Source organism: Fusarium oxysporum, chromosome 3 (genome assembly GCF_000149955.1).
Source record: "Fusarium oxysporum f. sp. lycopersici 4287 chromosome 3, whole genome shotgun sequence".
Classification (NCBI taxonomy): Eukaryota; Fungi; Ascomycota; class Sordariomycetes; order Hypocreales; family Nectriaceae; genus Fusarium; species Fusarium oxysporum.
In genome coordinates, this window is record NC_030988.1 from 1,948,647 (window position 1) to 1,967,729 (window position 19,083).

Here is a 19,083-nt window from a genome sequence, read left to right on the forward strand (position 1 = left end):
GTACAAGCTTTTGAATTCGGATGAAGAACCCCCATTCAAGCGTTTGAAGGCAATGAGTGCACTCGAAAGGCACTGAGCTCGCTCACAGGGCTTCGTCTCTGGCAGGCAGGTGTTGGGAAAGTCCATGGAGTAAGGGCCAAGACGAATATGATCACTGGCTGTCGAGTGCCGACTCTAAGAACGACACTCTTGTGACAGATCCCATCCAATATTGGTGGAAGAGGCGGAGAGACTACCTTCGACTGTCGCGAATGGCCCTTGACCTACTATCAATACCGTCTATGTCGGCAGAGTGCGAGCGTTTGTTTAGTGTTGCTGAGCAAATGGTGCCACCGCTGCGGACTCGATTGGAAGCTAGCACGATAGGAATGGCACAGACACTGAGGTCATGGGTGCGGAATGGCCTAGTCGACGCGGCTGATAGCTTGATTGATGTGTCAGAAGAGGTTGGAAATAGCGTTATATGGGAGGCAGAGGAGGATGACCTAGACACTGGGAAGTGAGCATTGCGGGACTCGACGCGCGTGTGATGTTCAACATCTTCAATTCAACGCCATCAATTCAATCTAGAGTGCAGTGGTTCAACTCCACTGGCCAAATGCTGAGTAAGCTGTCAACGCAACGCCACGCGAGGACGAAATTGATGGAATTGAATTGATCGCCAGCCTGCGTACTATATCAGTGTCTTGAACATCGCCTAGGCAAATAACGCTAAACAAAGAGGCAATTGGTTAGTCAAGTGCTTTTTACGATTACCAAAGCGTCAAGAAGACATACCATGTCATATTGGGGACAGGGATCGCCCAAGAGGCATGGGCTTGATGCTCAAGCTCAGATCTAATCTCTTTGCTCGTTTTAGGGGGAGCAATCGTATCTAGATGAGGCAGATCTCTGGCTTCAGTGCTGGAAGATGCTGATGACGAAGAACTCGGGGAACTGTTAGAGGCATCGGTGACTGCAACTCTCCCGTACCTTGCCCATTCGTAGAATCTACACTGCATTGGCCAACTAAACTAGGAGCTGAGCTCTTTCTAACAAGTAAGACATACCTGGGAATTCCCACTATAAAAAAAATCACCAGAGCTAGAAGTGGCATTATCACGGCCGCGAGCCATCCTAGTAACGCGTGGTTTTGGTCCTGGTTATCAGGGTCCTGAGTGGTGAAGGGAGCGTCTCTGATTAGTACAGGCATGGCTTGCATGTGAATGCAGGATATATCAGAGCCTCAGCACCTTCCAATTCAAATAACAAATGCATTTGACTGGCCTTATGTGCCTGATATTGTTCAATTTTGGAACATGTACTGTATGGACTCGGGTCTGGAGCGTGGTATCGTGCTTCCGGCTAGATCCGACCTATGATCTGATGGACACCTCACAAACCTCTGCCTCATCATCGCGCCACATTAATTGTCGAGACGAAACAGAACTCACTACAGTAGCGGCATTTTACGAACAGACATTAGCATATTTGCCGTGGTTGGACGCGTGATCTTTGAAGATACGTGGACTGCTACGTGTCAGACATTACGTGTATTCGGTTCATTGATGCAGATACGTGTATTCAAGTCGTGTTTATTTTTTTAGCCCCTTGAAAGGTCCGCCAAATTCGGCCCGTAATCTTCAGGTATCCCTGCATGCACGTGACACCCACCATCTGTTCAACAGTTACGCGCTTATCGTAGCTATCATAATAGAGTATTATGCCAGAGACCCAATTTATTTTTCTCGTGAAATTGAGGTTTCCATCTCGAAGCAAGAATCCTACCGCTAGACCATCAAACCGGAAACTAAACGCTAGTCATTTGTTCAGAGACTCAACTCCGTCTTCAGGTTTGTTCATAACCACGGATGGCTTTTCAGTCTGCACAGTGAATCAACATTGATAATTAACCTAGCTACAGAAAAGGATCACGTCCAGACTGTATCGTTGTATCTCCTTGATAGTCATAAGGCACAAATACATCGCCGACCCACTCTAGATTAGTCATAATATCAGTACTTCAGGTAACTTTAAAACTTTCTCCACCAAAAACTCTATGACGTTCATTCTGACGAAGAAACAAGCGCGTTGCCTAGGATTTCAGGGCATTCAAATTGGCCCTTGATCCTGTAGCTCTCAAAAGGGTCGGAAGAAACGGGCTCTGTTGAATACGGCATCTGAGGATAGCCTCAACCGCAGGGCCGCACGCAGGAAGGTCGGCAGTAATACGCAGTTGGGTTGTGACTGTTGTGATGTAGCTATTTGTAACGGCCTGAATGTTGGTACTTTCATCATAGGCAAGAAATGCCTGTGGAGGAAGTACCATAATTTTACTAAATTATAATTGGATGACATCCCTGTCGATCCCTTGCATGCAATGTATTTGTGCCTTATGACTGTCAAGGAGATAAAGCCAATAAACCTTACTATTCATTGGATAGCGACGGGGACATCGTTAATTCAAGACGGATGCATTGATATCAAGTCTACCAATCTACATACATATTACATCATGATCACAATCATTCCTCTGTACTTTTGACTTCCAACTTGAATGCAATTCCACAGGGTCGATTGCCACGGACAAACGTTACATAAAAGATTGTAGCAGTTCGTGCATTATTTCGTCTCCGATACGATCCTCTGTAAGCATCTCAGCAGTACCCTGGGTTGAAATGTTCCCAAAGAAGTCTGCAATGTCCTCTACTGTATCACTATAGCTGCCATTATTATTCTGCCATAGACTTGTGGTGCCTGTGCCATGTTCCGCGGTCAGAGAGCTGTAGCAAGTCGAGTCGTTCATGGTTCTTTGTGCCTCTTTTGCAATATATTGTTGAATAGCAACACATTCGCAGCCGCTATGACGTAAGACTTCGGTTTTCAGCCGATAGAGCTCTTCTCTCACATTGTCAAAGCGGTAGGAAAGTTGTCTATGTTGGTCAGCCAGTTGTTCCTCTTGTGAGGCCAAAGCGAGTGCTTCATCTCGCTTGCGATGATTGGACTTTATGGCAGCAAGTCGATTCCGTTCCAGGCGACTGAGGTGCGGTTGCTTCTTGAATTTGTCCGAATTTTCCATCTTTCCCCGGGACTTCTTGCCACTGTCCTGCTGCAGGGCTTTGGGCTTCCGTTCATGATTCTTTCCTTTTGGCGGCTCCTGTGTCTGCCGATCCTTGTCTGGCTTTGACAAAACGCCAAGATATTGGAGGCTTTGATCGGTGTGGCAGTTGCCCGTAGAATTATCCATCTTATCCTGAATTGGAGGAGCCGGTGGTATTGGAAAACGAATCTCGGTGGCCTGCTGAATTCCAGGGTATGTAGGTGCCGGCGGCATGGAACCGAAGTTCATCTTGTCAGACAAAGTATCGATGGCTTTATGGTGAAGATAGCTATCCGGATGCTGCTTTGAGAATGATAATTCCTGAGAGGTGGATGAGTTCGTTGAGAAGGAGCCAGTAGAGGGAGAAATCCCGTTTTCTGGAAATTGATATGCCGCCATGTCGTGCCACCGTGTGCAGACTTGATATTGTTCTTCCTGAAATCCATGATAATTGATAAAGGCAGTCGGCTCAAACGCCTTATCTTCCATGGAGGGTCCTGAAAAGGCCATGTTCTATATACCGTTTTCTCTTTCAACCAAAAACATCGAACTCTGCGCTCACCGGTGAACGTAGTGAGTCCGTTTATGAGAGAAAGTTTGCAAACGAGATCCTCTTTAGCTCATATGACTTGGTGACTGGGGCAACTTTAAATGCAACTCGGTTTTGTTGAGCGTCGACAAGCAGACCATCTCAAGCGATGATGAATCGCTCAACTGAAGCCTCACACATCCTCCAACACGAGATAGGTATAATTGAGGTGCGACCTGCAAGCTCACGTACACTAATCATAGAGAAGGTTGGGGCAGGCGCGACGTCAACCACGTCATATGAATGTGATGGGCAACGGAACTTCCCCAGTTACGTTTGTTAGACGAATTAAAAGGTTTAAGAAACAACCTTTTTTTTTTTCATGGTTTGGGGGGCGGGCATTGTGAGGATGACTAAGAATTTGAAAAAGCTTGGTTTCTGACCTCTAATGCACGCCAAAAGCCGGGGCTTTCCCTTTCCTCACACCAAGACTCCCCTAGCCTCTGAACCTTAACGTGGCGTGATAGATCACCTTTTCCGAGCGCTCTGGCCAGAATCTTATGCCTCTGATTAAATGCGAGTTTGAGCACCATGAAAATCTGGGTCATACAGGGCTATGGTAAGCACCTGCTAGTGACCGCCAGCTCAAGAGTTTTGAGAACAGGTTAATCCTTGATCTATTGCCAGCAGCATAAGACCTACTGATCCTGCTTCGCTTTAACCTAAGCACTGCAGCTATCGATACGATTTACCAAGATCTAAGATCGCACAGGTACCAGATCTCATTGCAGCGGCCCTCCTAGTTTTGGACTCAGACTTTTGATTAAGCATCGGGATCATCGTTGATGTCGTGCTATTCGCTGTAGCCTCCCGCCTCAAAATTCTTATGCTCACAGTTGCAGCAATGTGACTTTACAGCTGATTATGACTTATCTCCTCTTTAGGCCGTGGGCGGCGTAAACGTTAGCGCGAGAGATTCTTCCGATATAACTTTAAAGGATGATCTGACAACCCAGCCCCCCCAATGACATCTTGAAGGAGGCAGGATGTGATTCTGGTCATCCACCGTAGAGTCAAACTGCGGTCAGTCTACGTCGAGCAGGTGAGGGGATAGGGCAGAGTGTTGTGGATCGGCATTTAGTTTTGCGGTTCTGTCAGCCACCTTGTCACGCTGCCTACTGCGGTACAGTTTGTTAAACAAATCGACACATGATGAGAGAGACAAGGAGGGAGGAAGGATTTAAGTGAGGAAATAAGTTTTACGCTACCTTACATACACGAAGAAATTTCGTTATAACCAGGGGCCGCCAGCTGCCAAATATTTAGCACAAGCGAACATCTTTTGGGTGAGTTTAATTCTAAACAACCACGCGGCAGTCTTAAGTTATTTCTCCTTGCTTGTACATGAAGCTTTCTGGAAATCAGAGTGTTGGCGGCTTACCTGTCGACCGTTCTCGTCAATCCGAAAGACAAGAGTGTGTTGTGTGCGATGAGCAAAATTGACTTGGGCATATGCATCAATGTAGTGGAGTCTAGAACTCATGGATCATTCAGACACACAGACTGCACATAGAACGAATTGATATTGAGTTACCAGGAATTGGGGAACGCCCGCCAATTAAGCAATAACCTGATTGCAGGCAGCTCACATGGCCTGATCTGTTCCAAAGTCCCCAGCTTATGCCGTCGTATGACGAAACTTTTAGGTAGCATGAAAGATGGCAGCTTCTTTTTAACACTGGAGATGATATGATCATATCTAGACTTACTGGAACGGAGCTAAAAGCTAATATTGTATTACTTCCACCAAAAAATAAAGTTAAAAATTATGGGTCGTACTTTGCATGGCGTGATGGATCCTGTAAACGGATTGGGAGGGTTCCTGCGATTACATATTCTAACGTATTTCCCCACCACCTGTTGTTTATATTGCGCAGTAGTGCTGGGTGAAAATGTATTTTTATGAAACTTGGTTGTTCATTATTGAGCTGAGAGTTATTCTCGGGTTTATATCTCTAGATGATTGTATCTAGGACTTTGAACTTTAAATCTAGGACTTTCAGACTAACAGTCTGAATCCTGAAGGGAAGGGGATTCCCGGATTTTCCAACACGCCCCCATCCACCTTGTCTTCAGGGCACAGAGTCATCGTGGACTTCAGTACTCCAAATAATACGACCTGCTTCCTCGATCGGACATGCACTGACTCGAATTGCTTCTAGAAAGTGACCGTGGCTGACGGCGTTCAATGGTTTAGTGAGTCCGTCTGCTACCTGCTCATGTGTGCTGACGTATTGCACATCAATATTCCCGGCTTCAACTTCTTCTCGGATATGGTGCTCGGTTAACGGAATGTGCTTTGTCCGTTGGTGAAGCTCAGGGTTTCTGCATAGCTTTAGGGAACCCTGGTTGTCGCCGTTCAGTGGGATAGGCATATGTAGCGGAAGGAGCAGTTCAGAGAAGAGGTTCCTAGTCCAGGCCAATTCTCTGGCACACTGGGAGAGTGCTGTATATTCAGCCTCGGTAGTCGATAGTGCCACTGTTTCGTGCCGTTTGGCCCTCCATGAGACTGTAGATCCTTCAAGTTGAACAAGCCATCCAAACGTCGATCTTCCCGTAACAGTGTCGCCTTTCCAATCCGAGTCGGCCCAAGCTGTGATGCTCCAAGCGGATTCAGGATCTTTCTTGACGCCCCCAAGCACCAGGCCGTGGTCTCTTGTCTGCTGTAGATAGCGGAGACCTCTTTTGATCATTCGTGAATGTGTTGGTGATGGATTCGACATGTATCTTGAGAGTACCGAGAGTAGGAAAGCTAAATCGGGTCTGGTTTGGGTCATTCCATACATCAGCGAGCCGGTTTTCGAGCTATAGTCTTCTCGTTCTTCTGGAGAAGCCGAGTCGCCATTGTCTCTTGGTTGCAGTGTCGAGAGTGAATTTCGCTCCATCGGGGTCTTGACCGGTCGACAATCCTCTAAGCCGAATTTCTTCAGTATTCTGGTAAAATATGCATCCTGGGAAAGGTAGATCAGCCTTGAGTTCCTGTCTCGGGTTATTCTTACTCCAAGAAAATGGCTGGCGGGACCGAGATCAGTCATTGTGAAGATCTCTCCCAGGCGGGCTTTGTACCCTTGGATTGCTTCCTTGTTGCTGCCCATGATGAGGAAGTCATCCACATATGTGATGATGATCACTCCCGTTGTGGGATTGTGATATACGGCCGTGTCAGACGTTACTTGTCGAAAGTCAAGGGATTCCAAGGCCTCCTTCAGCTTCTTTTGCCATTGCCGAGGCGCCTGTTTGAGTCCATAGAGGGATTTGATCAGTTTGCAGATCTTCTCGGTTGAGAATCCTGGCGGACGGTCTTCTGGGTGTTGGTCGAAATACTCTACAAGCCCTTCCGGCATTTCGATGAAGACTTCTTCCTCGAGGTCCCCTTCCAGGAACGCCGTCGACACGTCCATCTGCTCAATCTCCCAGTCAAGACAGGCAGCAACGGTGAGGAGGATTCTCCAAGTCGCCGCTTTGGCAACAGAGGCAAAGGTCTGGTTGTAGTCAAAGCCGAACTGTTGTTCAAAGCCTCTGACCACCAGCCGCGCCTTGAACTTGTCGAGGTTGCCGTCCTCGTTTTTCTTGACCTTGAATACCCATTTGACGGTAAGTGGCCTATTGTGAGCTTGGTTGCGGTCCAGCATGCGCCAAGTTCCTTTCGTGAGGAGACTGCGCAGCTCACTGTGTATTGCTCTGAGCCAATGCTCCCTTTGCGGACCTTGAAGCGCTTCAGTCATTGTTTTGGGCTCAGTGATCACCTCTTTTCGGAGATCGGGCAGCTTAGCTGATGTCATGGATGTTGTCGTCTGTCCATGCTGAGGATTATGCACCTCAGCATGCTGAAGATTGTTCACTTCAGACCTTTGTGGCCTTGGAGTCTTTGTCTGCTCCGTGACGGACTGTGGCCGGCTTGAGATGGGAGCTCCGTTCTTGCGGATTTCCGGCTCAACATCATGCTCAGTTTCGGTCAGGAGTTCTGTCTCCCCAACCTTTTCGTAGAATTGTACATTTGCAGAACGGACGATCTGATGTCCCTTCCTGCGAGAGGGCACCCAGCAGGTGTAGATCTGTGAACCTTCCATGCATAGGTAGATTCCAGCCTCTCCTCTTGGGCCAAACTTGTGTGATCTCAATCTTCGTTCCTGCGGTATGTGTATCGTGACTTGTGAGCCGCAGATTCGTTCTCCGGACAGATCCGGCTTGTTGTCTTGTCCGGGGAAGGCCTCGTTGAGAAAGCTTTCCATGGGAGTGAGGCCATCAATTGCCCTGGTGGCTGTCACGTTTGTCTTGCGCACCATATCTTCCAGGACCAATGGCCAGAGCTCTATCGGGATTCTTTCCGATTCCATGGTTGCTCTGACTTTGTCAAAGATGATGCGGTTAGAGCGCTCAGCAACTCCGTTAAATTCAGGAGTATATGGTGTCGTCTTGATGATCTTGACGCCGTGAGTGTACTCGAGGTTTTTGAGAGACGCACCATAGAGCTCAGAGCCGCCATCCATTTGGATTGCGTACACTCGGATGCCATACTGAGTTCGTATCTTGGAGATGAGCTGGCCTAGAAGTTCCGAAGCCATCCCCTTCCTCGTGAACGTGTAGGCCCATCTCATTCTATGCCTGTCATCTGTGGCAATCATTCCCCATCGTTCGCCTCTAATGCCCGGTGGATTGACTTTGAAGGTGTCAACATGAATGAACCCGGCCCTGGAGGCTCGTTTCCGTTTATTTCGCGGAGTCCATCGTAGGGCCTTTGCGATGTCGCAGGCGAGGCAGTAATTGAAAGGCTGATGGTCGTGGTGGCCGTCACAGTACATTCCTCTGGTCATTTTGGCAGTCTGTGACACCTGATATGCGTTAACATGGCCGAGTCTTCGGTGCCAAAGGTCGACATTCAGGCATTGGTTTGATGAAGCAGTGTGATGATTGCATGGTTCTGGCTGGAGTTCCGAGACGGCCTGGTTTGAAACAGTAGTCTTTCCGACCTCAGTGTTCACGTACAGACCGTCCCTTCCTATGCGGAGGAGACCAAAGACATCTCCTGTTGGGTCGTACATGTCGTTCCCGTCTATCTAGCCGCCGTTCTTGTATAGCCTGAGTCCTGACATGACATTTACCGGAAACTCAGGGATGAACAGCGTGTCTTTGAGGTTAATTGTGACCTGCTCACCCCATTTGTTTATGAAGCAAATTTTGACTGTCCCCTTACCGAATGGGTACACCTTCCCACCGCCCGTAACGAGGACCGTTCGGGTTGCAGGCTGCAGTTCTGTGAATAGGCTTTGGTCGTTGCAGATGTGGACTGATGAACCTGTGTCGAACAGCCATTCTGCGGTTGAAGAGATGTTATCAAGGGAGACTTTACACGTCTCTGTATTGTCCATAGGTAGCTCGTCTGAGACGCTGTCTTCAAGAATCAGAAAAGATCGCTCAACTGTCATGTGATTTGATTCCTTGATATGGAGATTCTTGGTGCTGTCGCGTTGAAGATCATGCTCCATGAGTTCCTTGGCGAGACGGACTGCCCAGTCGGGTCGCTTATCCTTATGGGCGAACCAACAATCATTTTCATGATGTCCTCTCTTCTTGCAGTTCGTGCAGGTATGTTCCTTGTTCTTGCCGACTCGATGATTGGTTTCCTGGCTAGACTTGTTCGCGGCTCGCTGGTTCTTTGAAGATCCTCTCCTCCGGCCACTTGCCTCTTGCTTTCTTGCGGCCGGGCCCTTCCTTCCAGTCTTTTTACTGTGAGCCCAGTACGTGGAGGCAGTACCATGACTGTCATCATCATCTGATGACCTGTTTTCATCAATGAGATCTTGCTGCATTGATCGTAGTGTTGGCGGATGCTCCGAGCGTAGGAGAGCGCGCTGTCTGGCAGTCCAGTCAGGGTACTCGTTCTCGCAGGCAGTCAGATAAACAACCTTTTTGAGGGTATCTGAGATTGGTTCTTTCTGCTCGAGGAGAAGTTTGACGAGTCGTTCAAAGTCGACATTAAATTGTGGAATTGTCTCGTAAGAGCTTGTTTTGATCCGGATGAACTGGTAAAGTGTTGTCTGCAGAAGAACTGGGCCCGTGCCAATACAATAGGCCTGGAGAAGGTTGAACATCTCCTGGGGATTCTCAATCCCGACTAGTTGACTGAGTGCTTCTCCAGTGCAGTTACCTCGGATGGAGACGGCAGCTTTTGCCGCCCTGATCTTTTGATCCATAGTCTGCTGTTCCTCGGGAGGGTAATCACCAAAGACAGCATCTTCGAGGCCATTGATCCGAAGAATGGCCTTCTGAGCTGGGCAATATTGCTCCCAATTGGAGGGGCCGCCTAGCTTGAGCTCTTGCGGAAGGAAAAGAGTATTCTTTTCAGAGATGACCGTGGTACTGTCATACATTGAGGATGGTGTGTGGTCTTGACCTGAAGCACCAGGTTGCGACGATTCGGATGCAGGCGATACTCTGATTGTGTTGCGAGTTCGCATGGTGGAAGGTGGGGCTCGTCGTGACGTCATCTTGAGTTGAAGTTAAAGTTTGGTTCTTTGATTCAGAAGAGAAACCCGGTGTTTGCTAACCCGGGCTCATAACCTGTTGTTTATATTGCGCAGTAGTGCTGGGTGAAAATGTATTTTTATGAAACTTGGTTGTTCATTATTGAGCTGAGAGTTATTCTCGGGTTTATATCTCTAGATGATTGTATCTAGGACTTTGAACTTTAAATCTAGGACTTTCAGACTAACAGTCTGAATCCTGAAGGGAAGGGGATTCCCGGATTTTCCAACACCACCCCGTACACCCCTAGACCCCGCACACCTCAACACCATCGACGCGTCATCACAACAAGCCACTTCACTCTCTTCTGTAAAATTCAAATTAAATCCTTTTTTTTTCTGTCAACGGAAATGAATTCGCAAGTGTCAGATTATGAATATAGGATGCAATTAGCAGTAGAGGACCAAAAATTGATAGGTTTGCGAGCTTCGGCGCGAAAACATTCGATTAAACTATCGACTTTGAAAGATCGATGCGCCGGCGGCCAAGACATCAGAACGGCACATCAGAAAGACCTGTCGCTAACGGTCGTGCAGGAGGATGACCTTGTTAACTATATTATCCAAAGAGAGCGCGCTTTTCAGCCTCTGACAAGGCAGGAAATACACGACTTTGCACAAGCCTTGTCCGCCGTCAACGGGGACGTCTCGTATATCGGCAAGAACTGGGTCGACAGATTCGTATCACGCCATGAGACAATAGAAATGAAGCCATCGAGAGTCATAGATGCTGCAAGGAAGCGTTGCATCACAGAGGAGATGCTTACGGAGTACTATAACGGTCTCAGCTATGTTATCGAGTCCAAGAAGATCTTGCGGTCAAATTCGTATAACATAGACGAGACTGGGGTCCAACTGGGGGAAACCAACGGCGGGACTGTGGCCGGGACCGTCATGACTCCTAGTTCAGAGCGTATAAAGTCAGACAATTCGACTTGGAGCTCGATATTGGAGTCTATATCAGCAGACGGTCGGCGTCTCACCCCGACGGTCGTTTTTAAGGGAGAAAACCTCCAAGGACAGTGGTTTCCGAGCGTTTTCCCTGATTGGAAGTACACTACGAGTTCTTCGGGCTGGTCCAACGCTGATATCTTCCTCAAATGGTTTATGGAGGTATTTATACCTGAGACTACGCCGTCAGACCCGTCCCAATGGAGACTTTTAGTTATGGACCAGCATAAGTCACACATAACAGCAGAATTGATGAAAAAGGCTTGGTTGAACAAGATTTGGCTCTCTTGGTTACCCTCACATTCTTCACATATTACACAGCCGCTCGATGTTGCGGTATTTGGACCGTTAAAACGGTACTATCGCCAATTGACCCGATTTTGGGCGTCATACGAAGCGACCTCACCACATCAGCAACAACTATTCCTAAAAGCTTATGAAGAGGCTTCCCGGAAAGCCCTGACTCGGAGGAACATAATGAGTGGCTTTTTAGCCACTGGTCTCTTCCCAATCAATATACAGAAGGCGTTAAAGTCTTTGAAGCCCAAAGAGAAGAAACGCAAGTCATTTCAAGGGCCTACAACACCAAGGAAGGTGCAAGTCACTTCCGAGACCGTGTGGGGAACGCCTCAAGGAAGTCATGATATTGAAAAACAGCTCCAAGAGGCTCAAAAAGACGGAAATCCGTCAATTCGCGACTTTAAATGTATCCTGAAGAAGGCGATGAAGTCCATTGATAACAAGAACAGTCAAATACAGCGCCTGGAAGAGGAAAAAGCTGTTCTCAGAGCGTCAGCAGCCGCAAAGGCTCCTACAGGTCGAGTCCCCGTTCAATTTGACCCTAACCAAGCTTTTCCTGAGATTGAACAGATCATCACAGCACGAGATCAAGCCGAAAGGAATGTCTTACATCAGATTGAGGAAAACAGACGAAAACTACGGAAAAAAAAGCCGCCAAAAACACTGACAATTGAGAGGACGTTCTTTAATCAGTATCCAAAATCTTAGCTTAATTGAATAAATACTCGTTGTTGTATAATTGATTGCAGTCATCTACAGATCCCGATGTGAGGTTATCACAGGTGTGCGGGGTCTAGGGGTGTACGGGGTGGTGGGGAAATTGTCAGACATTACGTGTATTCGGTTCATTGATGTGAATTGGTGTATTCATGTTGTGTTCTGTTGAAATCTGCCCCTTAGAAGTTTTACCATTTCGGCTGTAATCTTAAAGTATCCCTGCTTGCACGTGAGGCCCCAGCACCTGTTCAACACACCCCCCCAGACTGGCCATCGTGGTTCAGTCTGTGCAGTCCGTATTCCTATTGTCAGGTTGGCCATCCTTCCGATCCCTTATTCGGCTCTTCCTCCATCGAGATGTTCCCCTGTTCTGACAAAGCCCTCCGCAGTGAGTTCCTTGGTCCTTCTCTCTTGAATCCTGTCCTTGATATCAACTAGGCCAACCTGTGTGACGAACTTCTGGAACTGCTGAGCGGGTAATGCCTTCGTGAGGCCGTCCGCAATCATCTCGGTGGTGGGAGTATGCCGGACCGAGATCCGGTTAGCGAGTGCTTCCTGGCGTAGCCAGTGGTTATGGATGTCGACGTGTCGAAGTTTGGTCTGCAGGAGCGCCACGTCGGAATTAATAAGCCGAATGGTCTGCGCGTTATCGCACTGAATGATAATGCTTCTGTTGTCAAGGGTCACGCCGAGCTCGGTGATTAACCTGGAGATGAACATGGACTCCTTCGCAGCCTGCGCAAGTGCCAGCAACTCCGCCTCTGTTGTAGAGGTAGTCACGGTGTCCTGCTTGTTGGCGCGCCATCCAATAGTCCCTCCAAATAGCTTCATCACGTAGGCTTGTGAGCTCTTCCGATCGATTGTGTTGTCGGCAAAGGAAGCGTCACTGTACACATCAAAAGTGTCTGTTCCGCCGAGTTGTAGTGCGAGTGCCCTGGTGTTTTGCAGATACCGGAATAGGTGGTCCAAGGCCTCATGGTGATCATCGCTCGGGTTCATGTTGAATCGACAAAGTCGAGAAACAGCAAAGGCAATATCAGGTCGAGTGATTACTGCCAGGTAGAGCACTGATCCGGTCTTGCGTTGATACTGCTGTATTGACGCTGTTGATGCCCGCTCTTCGTTCGGAAGAAGTTCTTTTGTGGTCATTGGAGTGAGGGAAGGCTTTCCCCGTTGAATCCTAAAATGACTAGTGATCTTATCCACGAATGACGATTGCGACAGCCAAATCAGACGTTGGTTTCGGTCGCGAATAATCTCAATTCCAAGAAACCACTGTAGCGTATCTCCTCCAGAGAGTTGGTATTTTTCTCGAAGCTTGCCTATTGTCCATTCGACCGATTTTTGATTGGTCTTCTCGTAGGCAACAATGAGGTCGTCCACATAGAAGAATATCAATATTCCTCCTTTTCGAGAGACAGCATGGCTCGTGAGGTACAGACTTGAACCCAATGTTCGTAAGGGTGGTGGTTAGTTCCTTTTGCCAAAGTAATGGTGACTGGCGCAAACCGTAGAGTGCTTTCTGAAGTTTGAGAATCAGGCCAGGCTTTCGGTAGCCTCCGGGCATCCGCATGTAGACGTCCTGCTTCAGTTCAGCATTGACAAAGGCGTTGACGACATCATACTGGAGAAGTTCTAAATCAAAGCGAGCAGCTATAGCCATGAGTGTTCGGAAAGATCTGCCGGCAAGTGTGGATGCATAGGTATCCTCGTGTGTCGACTTGGCCTGTTGATCGCCTCGTACAACGAGCCGGGCCTTGCACTTGGTGAACCATCCGTGCTTGTCGAACTTGTACACATAAACCCACATGCAGTCCAGGAGTTCCTTGCCTGCGGCTTCTTCTCTCTGAACCTCACGCCAGGAGCGCATTTCTTTATGACTTTCAAGATGAGTCTTTTCTGCCTCGCGGAATAGGTCACCTAGTGGATGGTTCTTGAGGTCTTTATGCCTTTTTGGCAATATTGGCATGTCTCGCCGGTGTATTCGGCGTTGGCCGTCACCTAAGTCTGTCAGCTTTGCAGATTGTGTTTTGCGATTGGGAGAATCCATCAGCTTAGTAGATTTCCCATGGCTTCCCGTAGACTGAGGTTCTCTGCTATCAGGGTGGCAGCTGGCCGAGCTCGCCTGCTTCTCAAGCTTCCGCTTACTCACCACCTTGCCATTCCAGGTCCCTTTCACAGATGCAAGTCGACCGGCATTAAATGCGGCCTCCCAGTAACTGCTCGGAGTTGAAATGACACGAGAGGCTCCATTTGCGCCGTCTCGTCCCGGGGAAGTGCCAGCGCTAGGTGGGACATGCACCATCTTGGCAGCTCGTAACTGAGGGGGCTTTTCCCCCTCCTTCCTCGCGGGAGGTTCTCTGATAGTAGCGACCAGAAGGGCAGCAGGCCGTAGAGGGCAAGTCTCCGGGGTCAGGTAGGGAGTGAATCGAGCGGTCGTGTAGGGGTGATCAGTCCCGTCAGACTCTTCTCGATTGCGGTCTCCTACGACTAGTGTCCTGCCAGTCTCACCCTGCGTAATCGTGGGATCACGTTCAAACCCTCTATGTGGATAACTGGCAGCCTCCCGCTCAAACGCTAGTCCTTCAGGCAAGGCGCTTAATTCCTCGTCTTCTTCTTGGGTAGAAGCATCCAGATTGATGCTAGATCCCTGTGGGACCTCAGCATCAGTGAGATGCTGAATAAGTTCTTCCTGGTTTAGTTCTTTTAAATCATCCTTGAGGTGTTGCACATCCCCAGAGAACGTCTCCTTCTCGTTGAAGATCACGTCTCTAGTGGAGATGACCTTGTTGGTCAACGGATTCCAGACCCTGTAGATGTTTGTCGAGTTATACCCGACCAGGTATCCTATCCACCCTCGGGGATTGAGTCGTTGTCGCCGATTCTTCTTTTTCAAAGCATCGGTCGTCATCGCGAAGGCTTTACAGCCATACACGCGTAGGTGTGTCTGATCGGGCTTACGCTCCGTGACAACCACGCCGTCCCTAAAGGCAAAGTAAGTGTAGAAACGCTCATATGGCGTCTTCCAATTGTAGATATACTTGGGTGTCCTATTGTATAGGTATACGGCAGCACGCCAGATCTCAACCCAAAGGAACGAAGGCAGCTTTGCTCCAGCTCTCATCGCGCGAGCTTTCTCCTTGATCACACCCCCCGAGCGCTCTGCGCCGCCATTTTGACTTTGGGCATATGGCGCGGAGGGCTCTAGGCGCATCCCGTTTTTGGTACTGAGGAAGTCACTTACCTGGTGACTATCCGGGATCTCGTTATCACACTCGATGACTTCGGGCCTACACTGGAGTTGTCGCTCTAGTGTTCTGAGTAGATGCTCAAGTGCACCGATAAGCGTTGGTGCAGTTCGATCGGGAAGATAATAGTCCCAGATATAGCCAGAGTAACGGTCGGTGACCAGCATAGCTGAAGTGTAGCCTGGATCCCCACTCATGTCGTGGAAATCAATAGCGAGTCGGATTCCAGCCTTCTCAGGTGGAACTCGTCTTTGTCGACGGACTTGGCGCTTCACCTTCGCCATTCCACAAGCATCACACTCAACCGTGGAGATCCCTCTGATCTTCACCCCCCGACATTGGCCCACGAGGTGCTTGAGTGCTTCAGGTCCTGGGTGTCCAAGTCGAAGGTGCCAAAAGGTTTCGTTTCCACTGCGAGGAGGACGCTTACTCCACGAGTCATACTGTTTCCGTCTGGCTAGGAACGCTGCTGCTGTTGTCGATTTGTCGATGTACTCCAGTACGTACTGGTCGAAATGGTCCGTCAATGTGCAGAGGATTGAATCATCTTTCCTGCGGATTTGGTTGTTGTTCCCTTTGGTATCCCAGTAGTAGCCCCTTTTCCGCAACTGGCGGTATGACACAATATTGCATGCAAAGTTTATGCAATGAGCTACATCTCGCAATCTGAGAAGAGAGGGTCCTTGAGGTCCTTGAACGCGAATATCCACGTTCCCGTACCCGTGAATGGCCACTGGTGACTCCCCTGCGTAGACGAAGTCTCCAGACGGTGCCGGTCGGTAGTTGAGGAACCTGCATACTTCATTGAAGATATGGATTGTCGATCCAGAGTCAAGGATGGCAGAATGTCTAAGAGGGTAGGGGGCACAGTTGAAGGCTGCCATAAGGTTGTGCATCACTAGGTAGGTTGCCTTGACGTGTGCCATACCCCGCCCAAGTCACTCGTCCTGAGTGGTTCTGTCTCTACTTTTGGACAATCGTTTAACTTCCTCCACCAAACCAGTATCGTTCTTGAGACGGTCATTTATTAATCGTTGTATCGCTTGGTTGGGCTCCCATCCTTCGGCTTTCTGGGCTGGGAATAAGTACCAGCAGCCTCTCCAGTCATGGAAACCTAAACATCCTCGACAAGTAGGTCCATCCGGGTTCGGATTGACGGTCGTCTCTGCTCGTTTTCGTTTTGTTGATACTCCTCTTCCGCCGCCTCGTGCTCTACGCCCGCGGCCTTGACTTCGTGTGTCTCGATGTGCATAGGATGTTTCGTCCGTCGCCCAATCTGAAGCGCCTCCTTGGACCTCAATAGTGTCGTTATCGCGGTCTGTGATAGGAGGTCTGTCATCCCTAGATGTAGTGCCGTATGTGGCTATGAATGCACCTCTCTTGATTCCTGATGGTCTTCCGCTGGTGCTGGCCATTTTTGCTTCGTATCGAATGTCGGCAGCGACCTCTCGATAGTTGAGGGAATTATTGAGGATTTGAGGGCGTCGGTGTTGTCGGAAAGTAGATGCCCAGCTGGGGAGGACGTGATACATTGCTCGGTTCAGGTCTTCCGCCCAGCATTGCGCGTCGAGGGCATCGGGGACTTTCTTGCTGATCGCTTCGGCCATGGTCGTCTCCCACTCCGTGACCCACTCGTTGAGTTTGTTGATCTTCGGGGCTGTATGTACGGCTTTGTGGTACTTGTCGCGCGCTTCGGGTCGAAGGCGTTCGTTGTATACCACTCCAGATCTTCGTAGCTCCTGATACCACTTGTCTAATCGGTCTCCCGTGACGCAGGATGTTTTCTGATACGTGGCCGAGACCGTCTTGAGGACAAACTCGACCAGCTTCTGCTCCTGTTTCTTCGTCTCTCTATACGCCATTTCTTTCAGAGAGTAGATCCTGATATCATGCTCGTATTCCGCTCTTCCTTCAGACGTCAACTCTCTGATTCGCCGGGGCGGTACGTAATCTGAGCCGGGCGTCATTGTGCCACTATCGGGATCGTCCGGATCTGCTTGTCTGGGGTAGTCTCGGATTTCTGGAAGTTCTGGTCGCTGAGGCCATCGGATACGATCGGTTGGATCAATATACTGCCACAGGTCGTAGGCGTGCGCCAGTTTCTTGAATTCGTTGGACCAGGAGTCCCAATCCTCCGGAGACGCGTAGCTAATGGTCCTCTCGGCGTGTTTGGCCGACATGGTGATAGAATGAACCGAAGGTCGTATGCATTTGGGTGCGCGGGTTGCTGAGATGCAATTGAGACTCTTAATTGTCAGACATTACGTGTATTCGGTTCATTGATGTGAATTGGTGTATTCATGTTGTGTTCTGTTGAAATCTGCCCCTTAGAAGTTTTACCATTTCGGCTGTAATCTTAAAGTATCCCTGCTTGCACGTGAGGCCCCAGCACCTGTTCAACAGAAATACGTTAGCTTGTATGGCTGCTTTCTAGACAAGAGCATGAGCGTATTTGCATATTTAAACATACAATAAAATAATCTCACTCATGATATCACATGCTTCATATAATGAGTATATAAATTTGATTTACATCTCTCTGTCTATCTTAACTCCTCTATCTGCATTCCATGATATGCCCTTATCTGGCCTTAGTATAACTGCTATAGCTGGCTCGCCTCATCACCAACGGTACAACACAAGCCGATATGATGACATGTCCATTATGCCACCCACGAACCAGAACTCATATCACTATGTCAAAGTGATCAAGATTGACGATAGCGACCTGAAATACCAAGGTACATCATTAAGCACCTGGTATGAACAAAGCCGACGGGAAGCAGTGCGACAATCGACGATCACTCATCAACAACATAACTAGCATGGCGGTCGTACTTCATATCAAAATAATTACGACAAATCGGCGTAAACGAACTTCCCAACCTGCATTTCATGACGCTAGTATGTGCTGCGCGGGAGAGGAAACAAACAACAGACATAAGCATGGTGGCCGACTGATGTACTAAAGTGATAATAAAGGCCAAGGGTTGTCGAATACGTGGATCACGAGAATGAAATACTTTAGACTAGGACATTCAAATTCGAATAAGATATTTCACAAGATTAAACAAGGAACTTGGCTATATACCAGAATATAAAGGTAGCTCACATTTACAGATAATCAATTGACGTCTCTACACTGATATAAGGAATACAGGATAAAAAGCGCCACGCAACCGTTACGACTTTTTATTCGTGAATCAGGGCGCAACTTATAAGAAAACCATAAATATAAGACACATCTTGAACCAACTCAGAATCAGCGACCTAACCACCAAGAGGGCCAGCACAACAGATATGATAGACAAGCGATTTGCAGAGGATTAGAAACAAAGTTGGAAACGGCGACACAGTGCGCATCCCGACCCGTGGCATCTTAGTGCACGGTATGCCACCAGCTCAAAGCAAATGGACAAACTTCGAGTCCGTCGGGGATGGATTCTTGCAGGATAATCAACCTTTCATACCCGCCCCGGAGATTACGTATATAGGCTGACTCACAAAGCCCTCACTTACAAATTTAGCGTCTTCCTTTCCGCAAGACGCAAAAGCAATCGATGAGCACCTCATCTGGCAAGGCGGAGTGTTCCATTCTGAATTGTATGACGGGCAGTGACGCATAAGGTGCGAGGGGCCATTCTGAAAGGTGTCGGTATAAACTTTTGACATCAT

General features: G+C 48.5%; 1 protein-coding gene across 1 annotated transcript; it reads right to left on the minus strand.

Annotated features, from left to right (window-relative positions):
* Nucleotides 1–2,422: 2,422 nt before the first annotated feature.
* On the minus strand, nt 2,423–4,049 carry FOXG_16166 (uncharacterized protein). Its single transcript, XM_018396251.1, has one exon. The coding sequence runs from the start codon at nt 3,587–3,589 to the stop codon at nt 2,573–2,575; it is 1,017 nt and encodes a 338-aa protein (XP_018256775.1). The 5' UTR covers nt 3,590–4,049; the 3' UTR covers nt 2,423–2,572.
* Between the last annotated feature and the right edge of the window lie 15,034 nt (nt 4,050–19,083).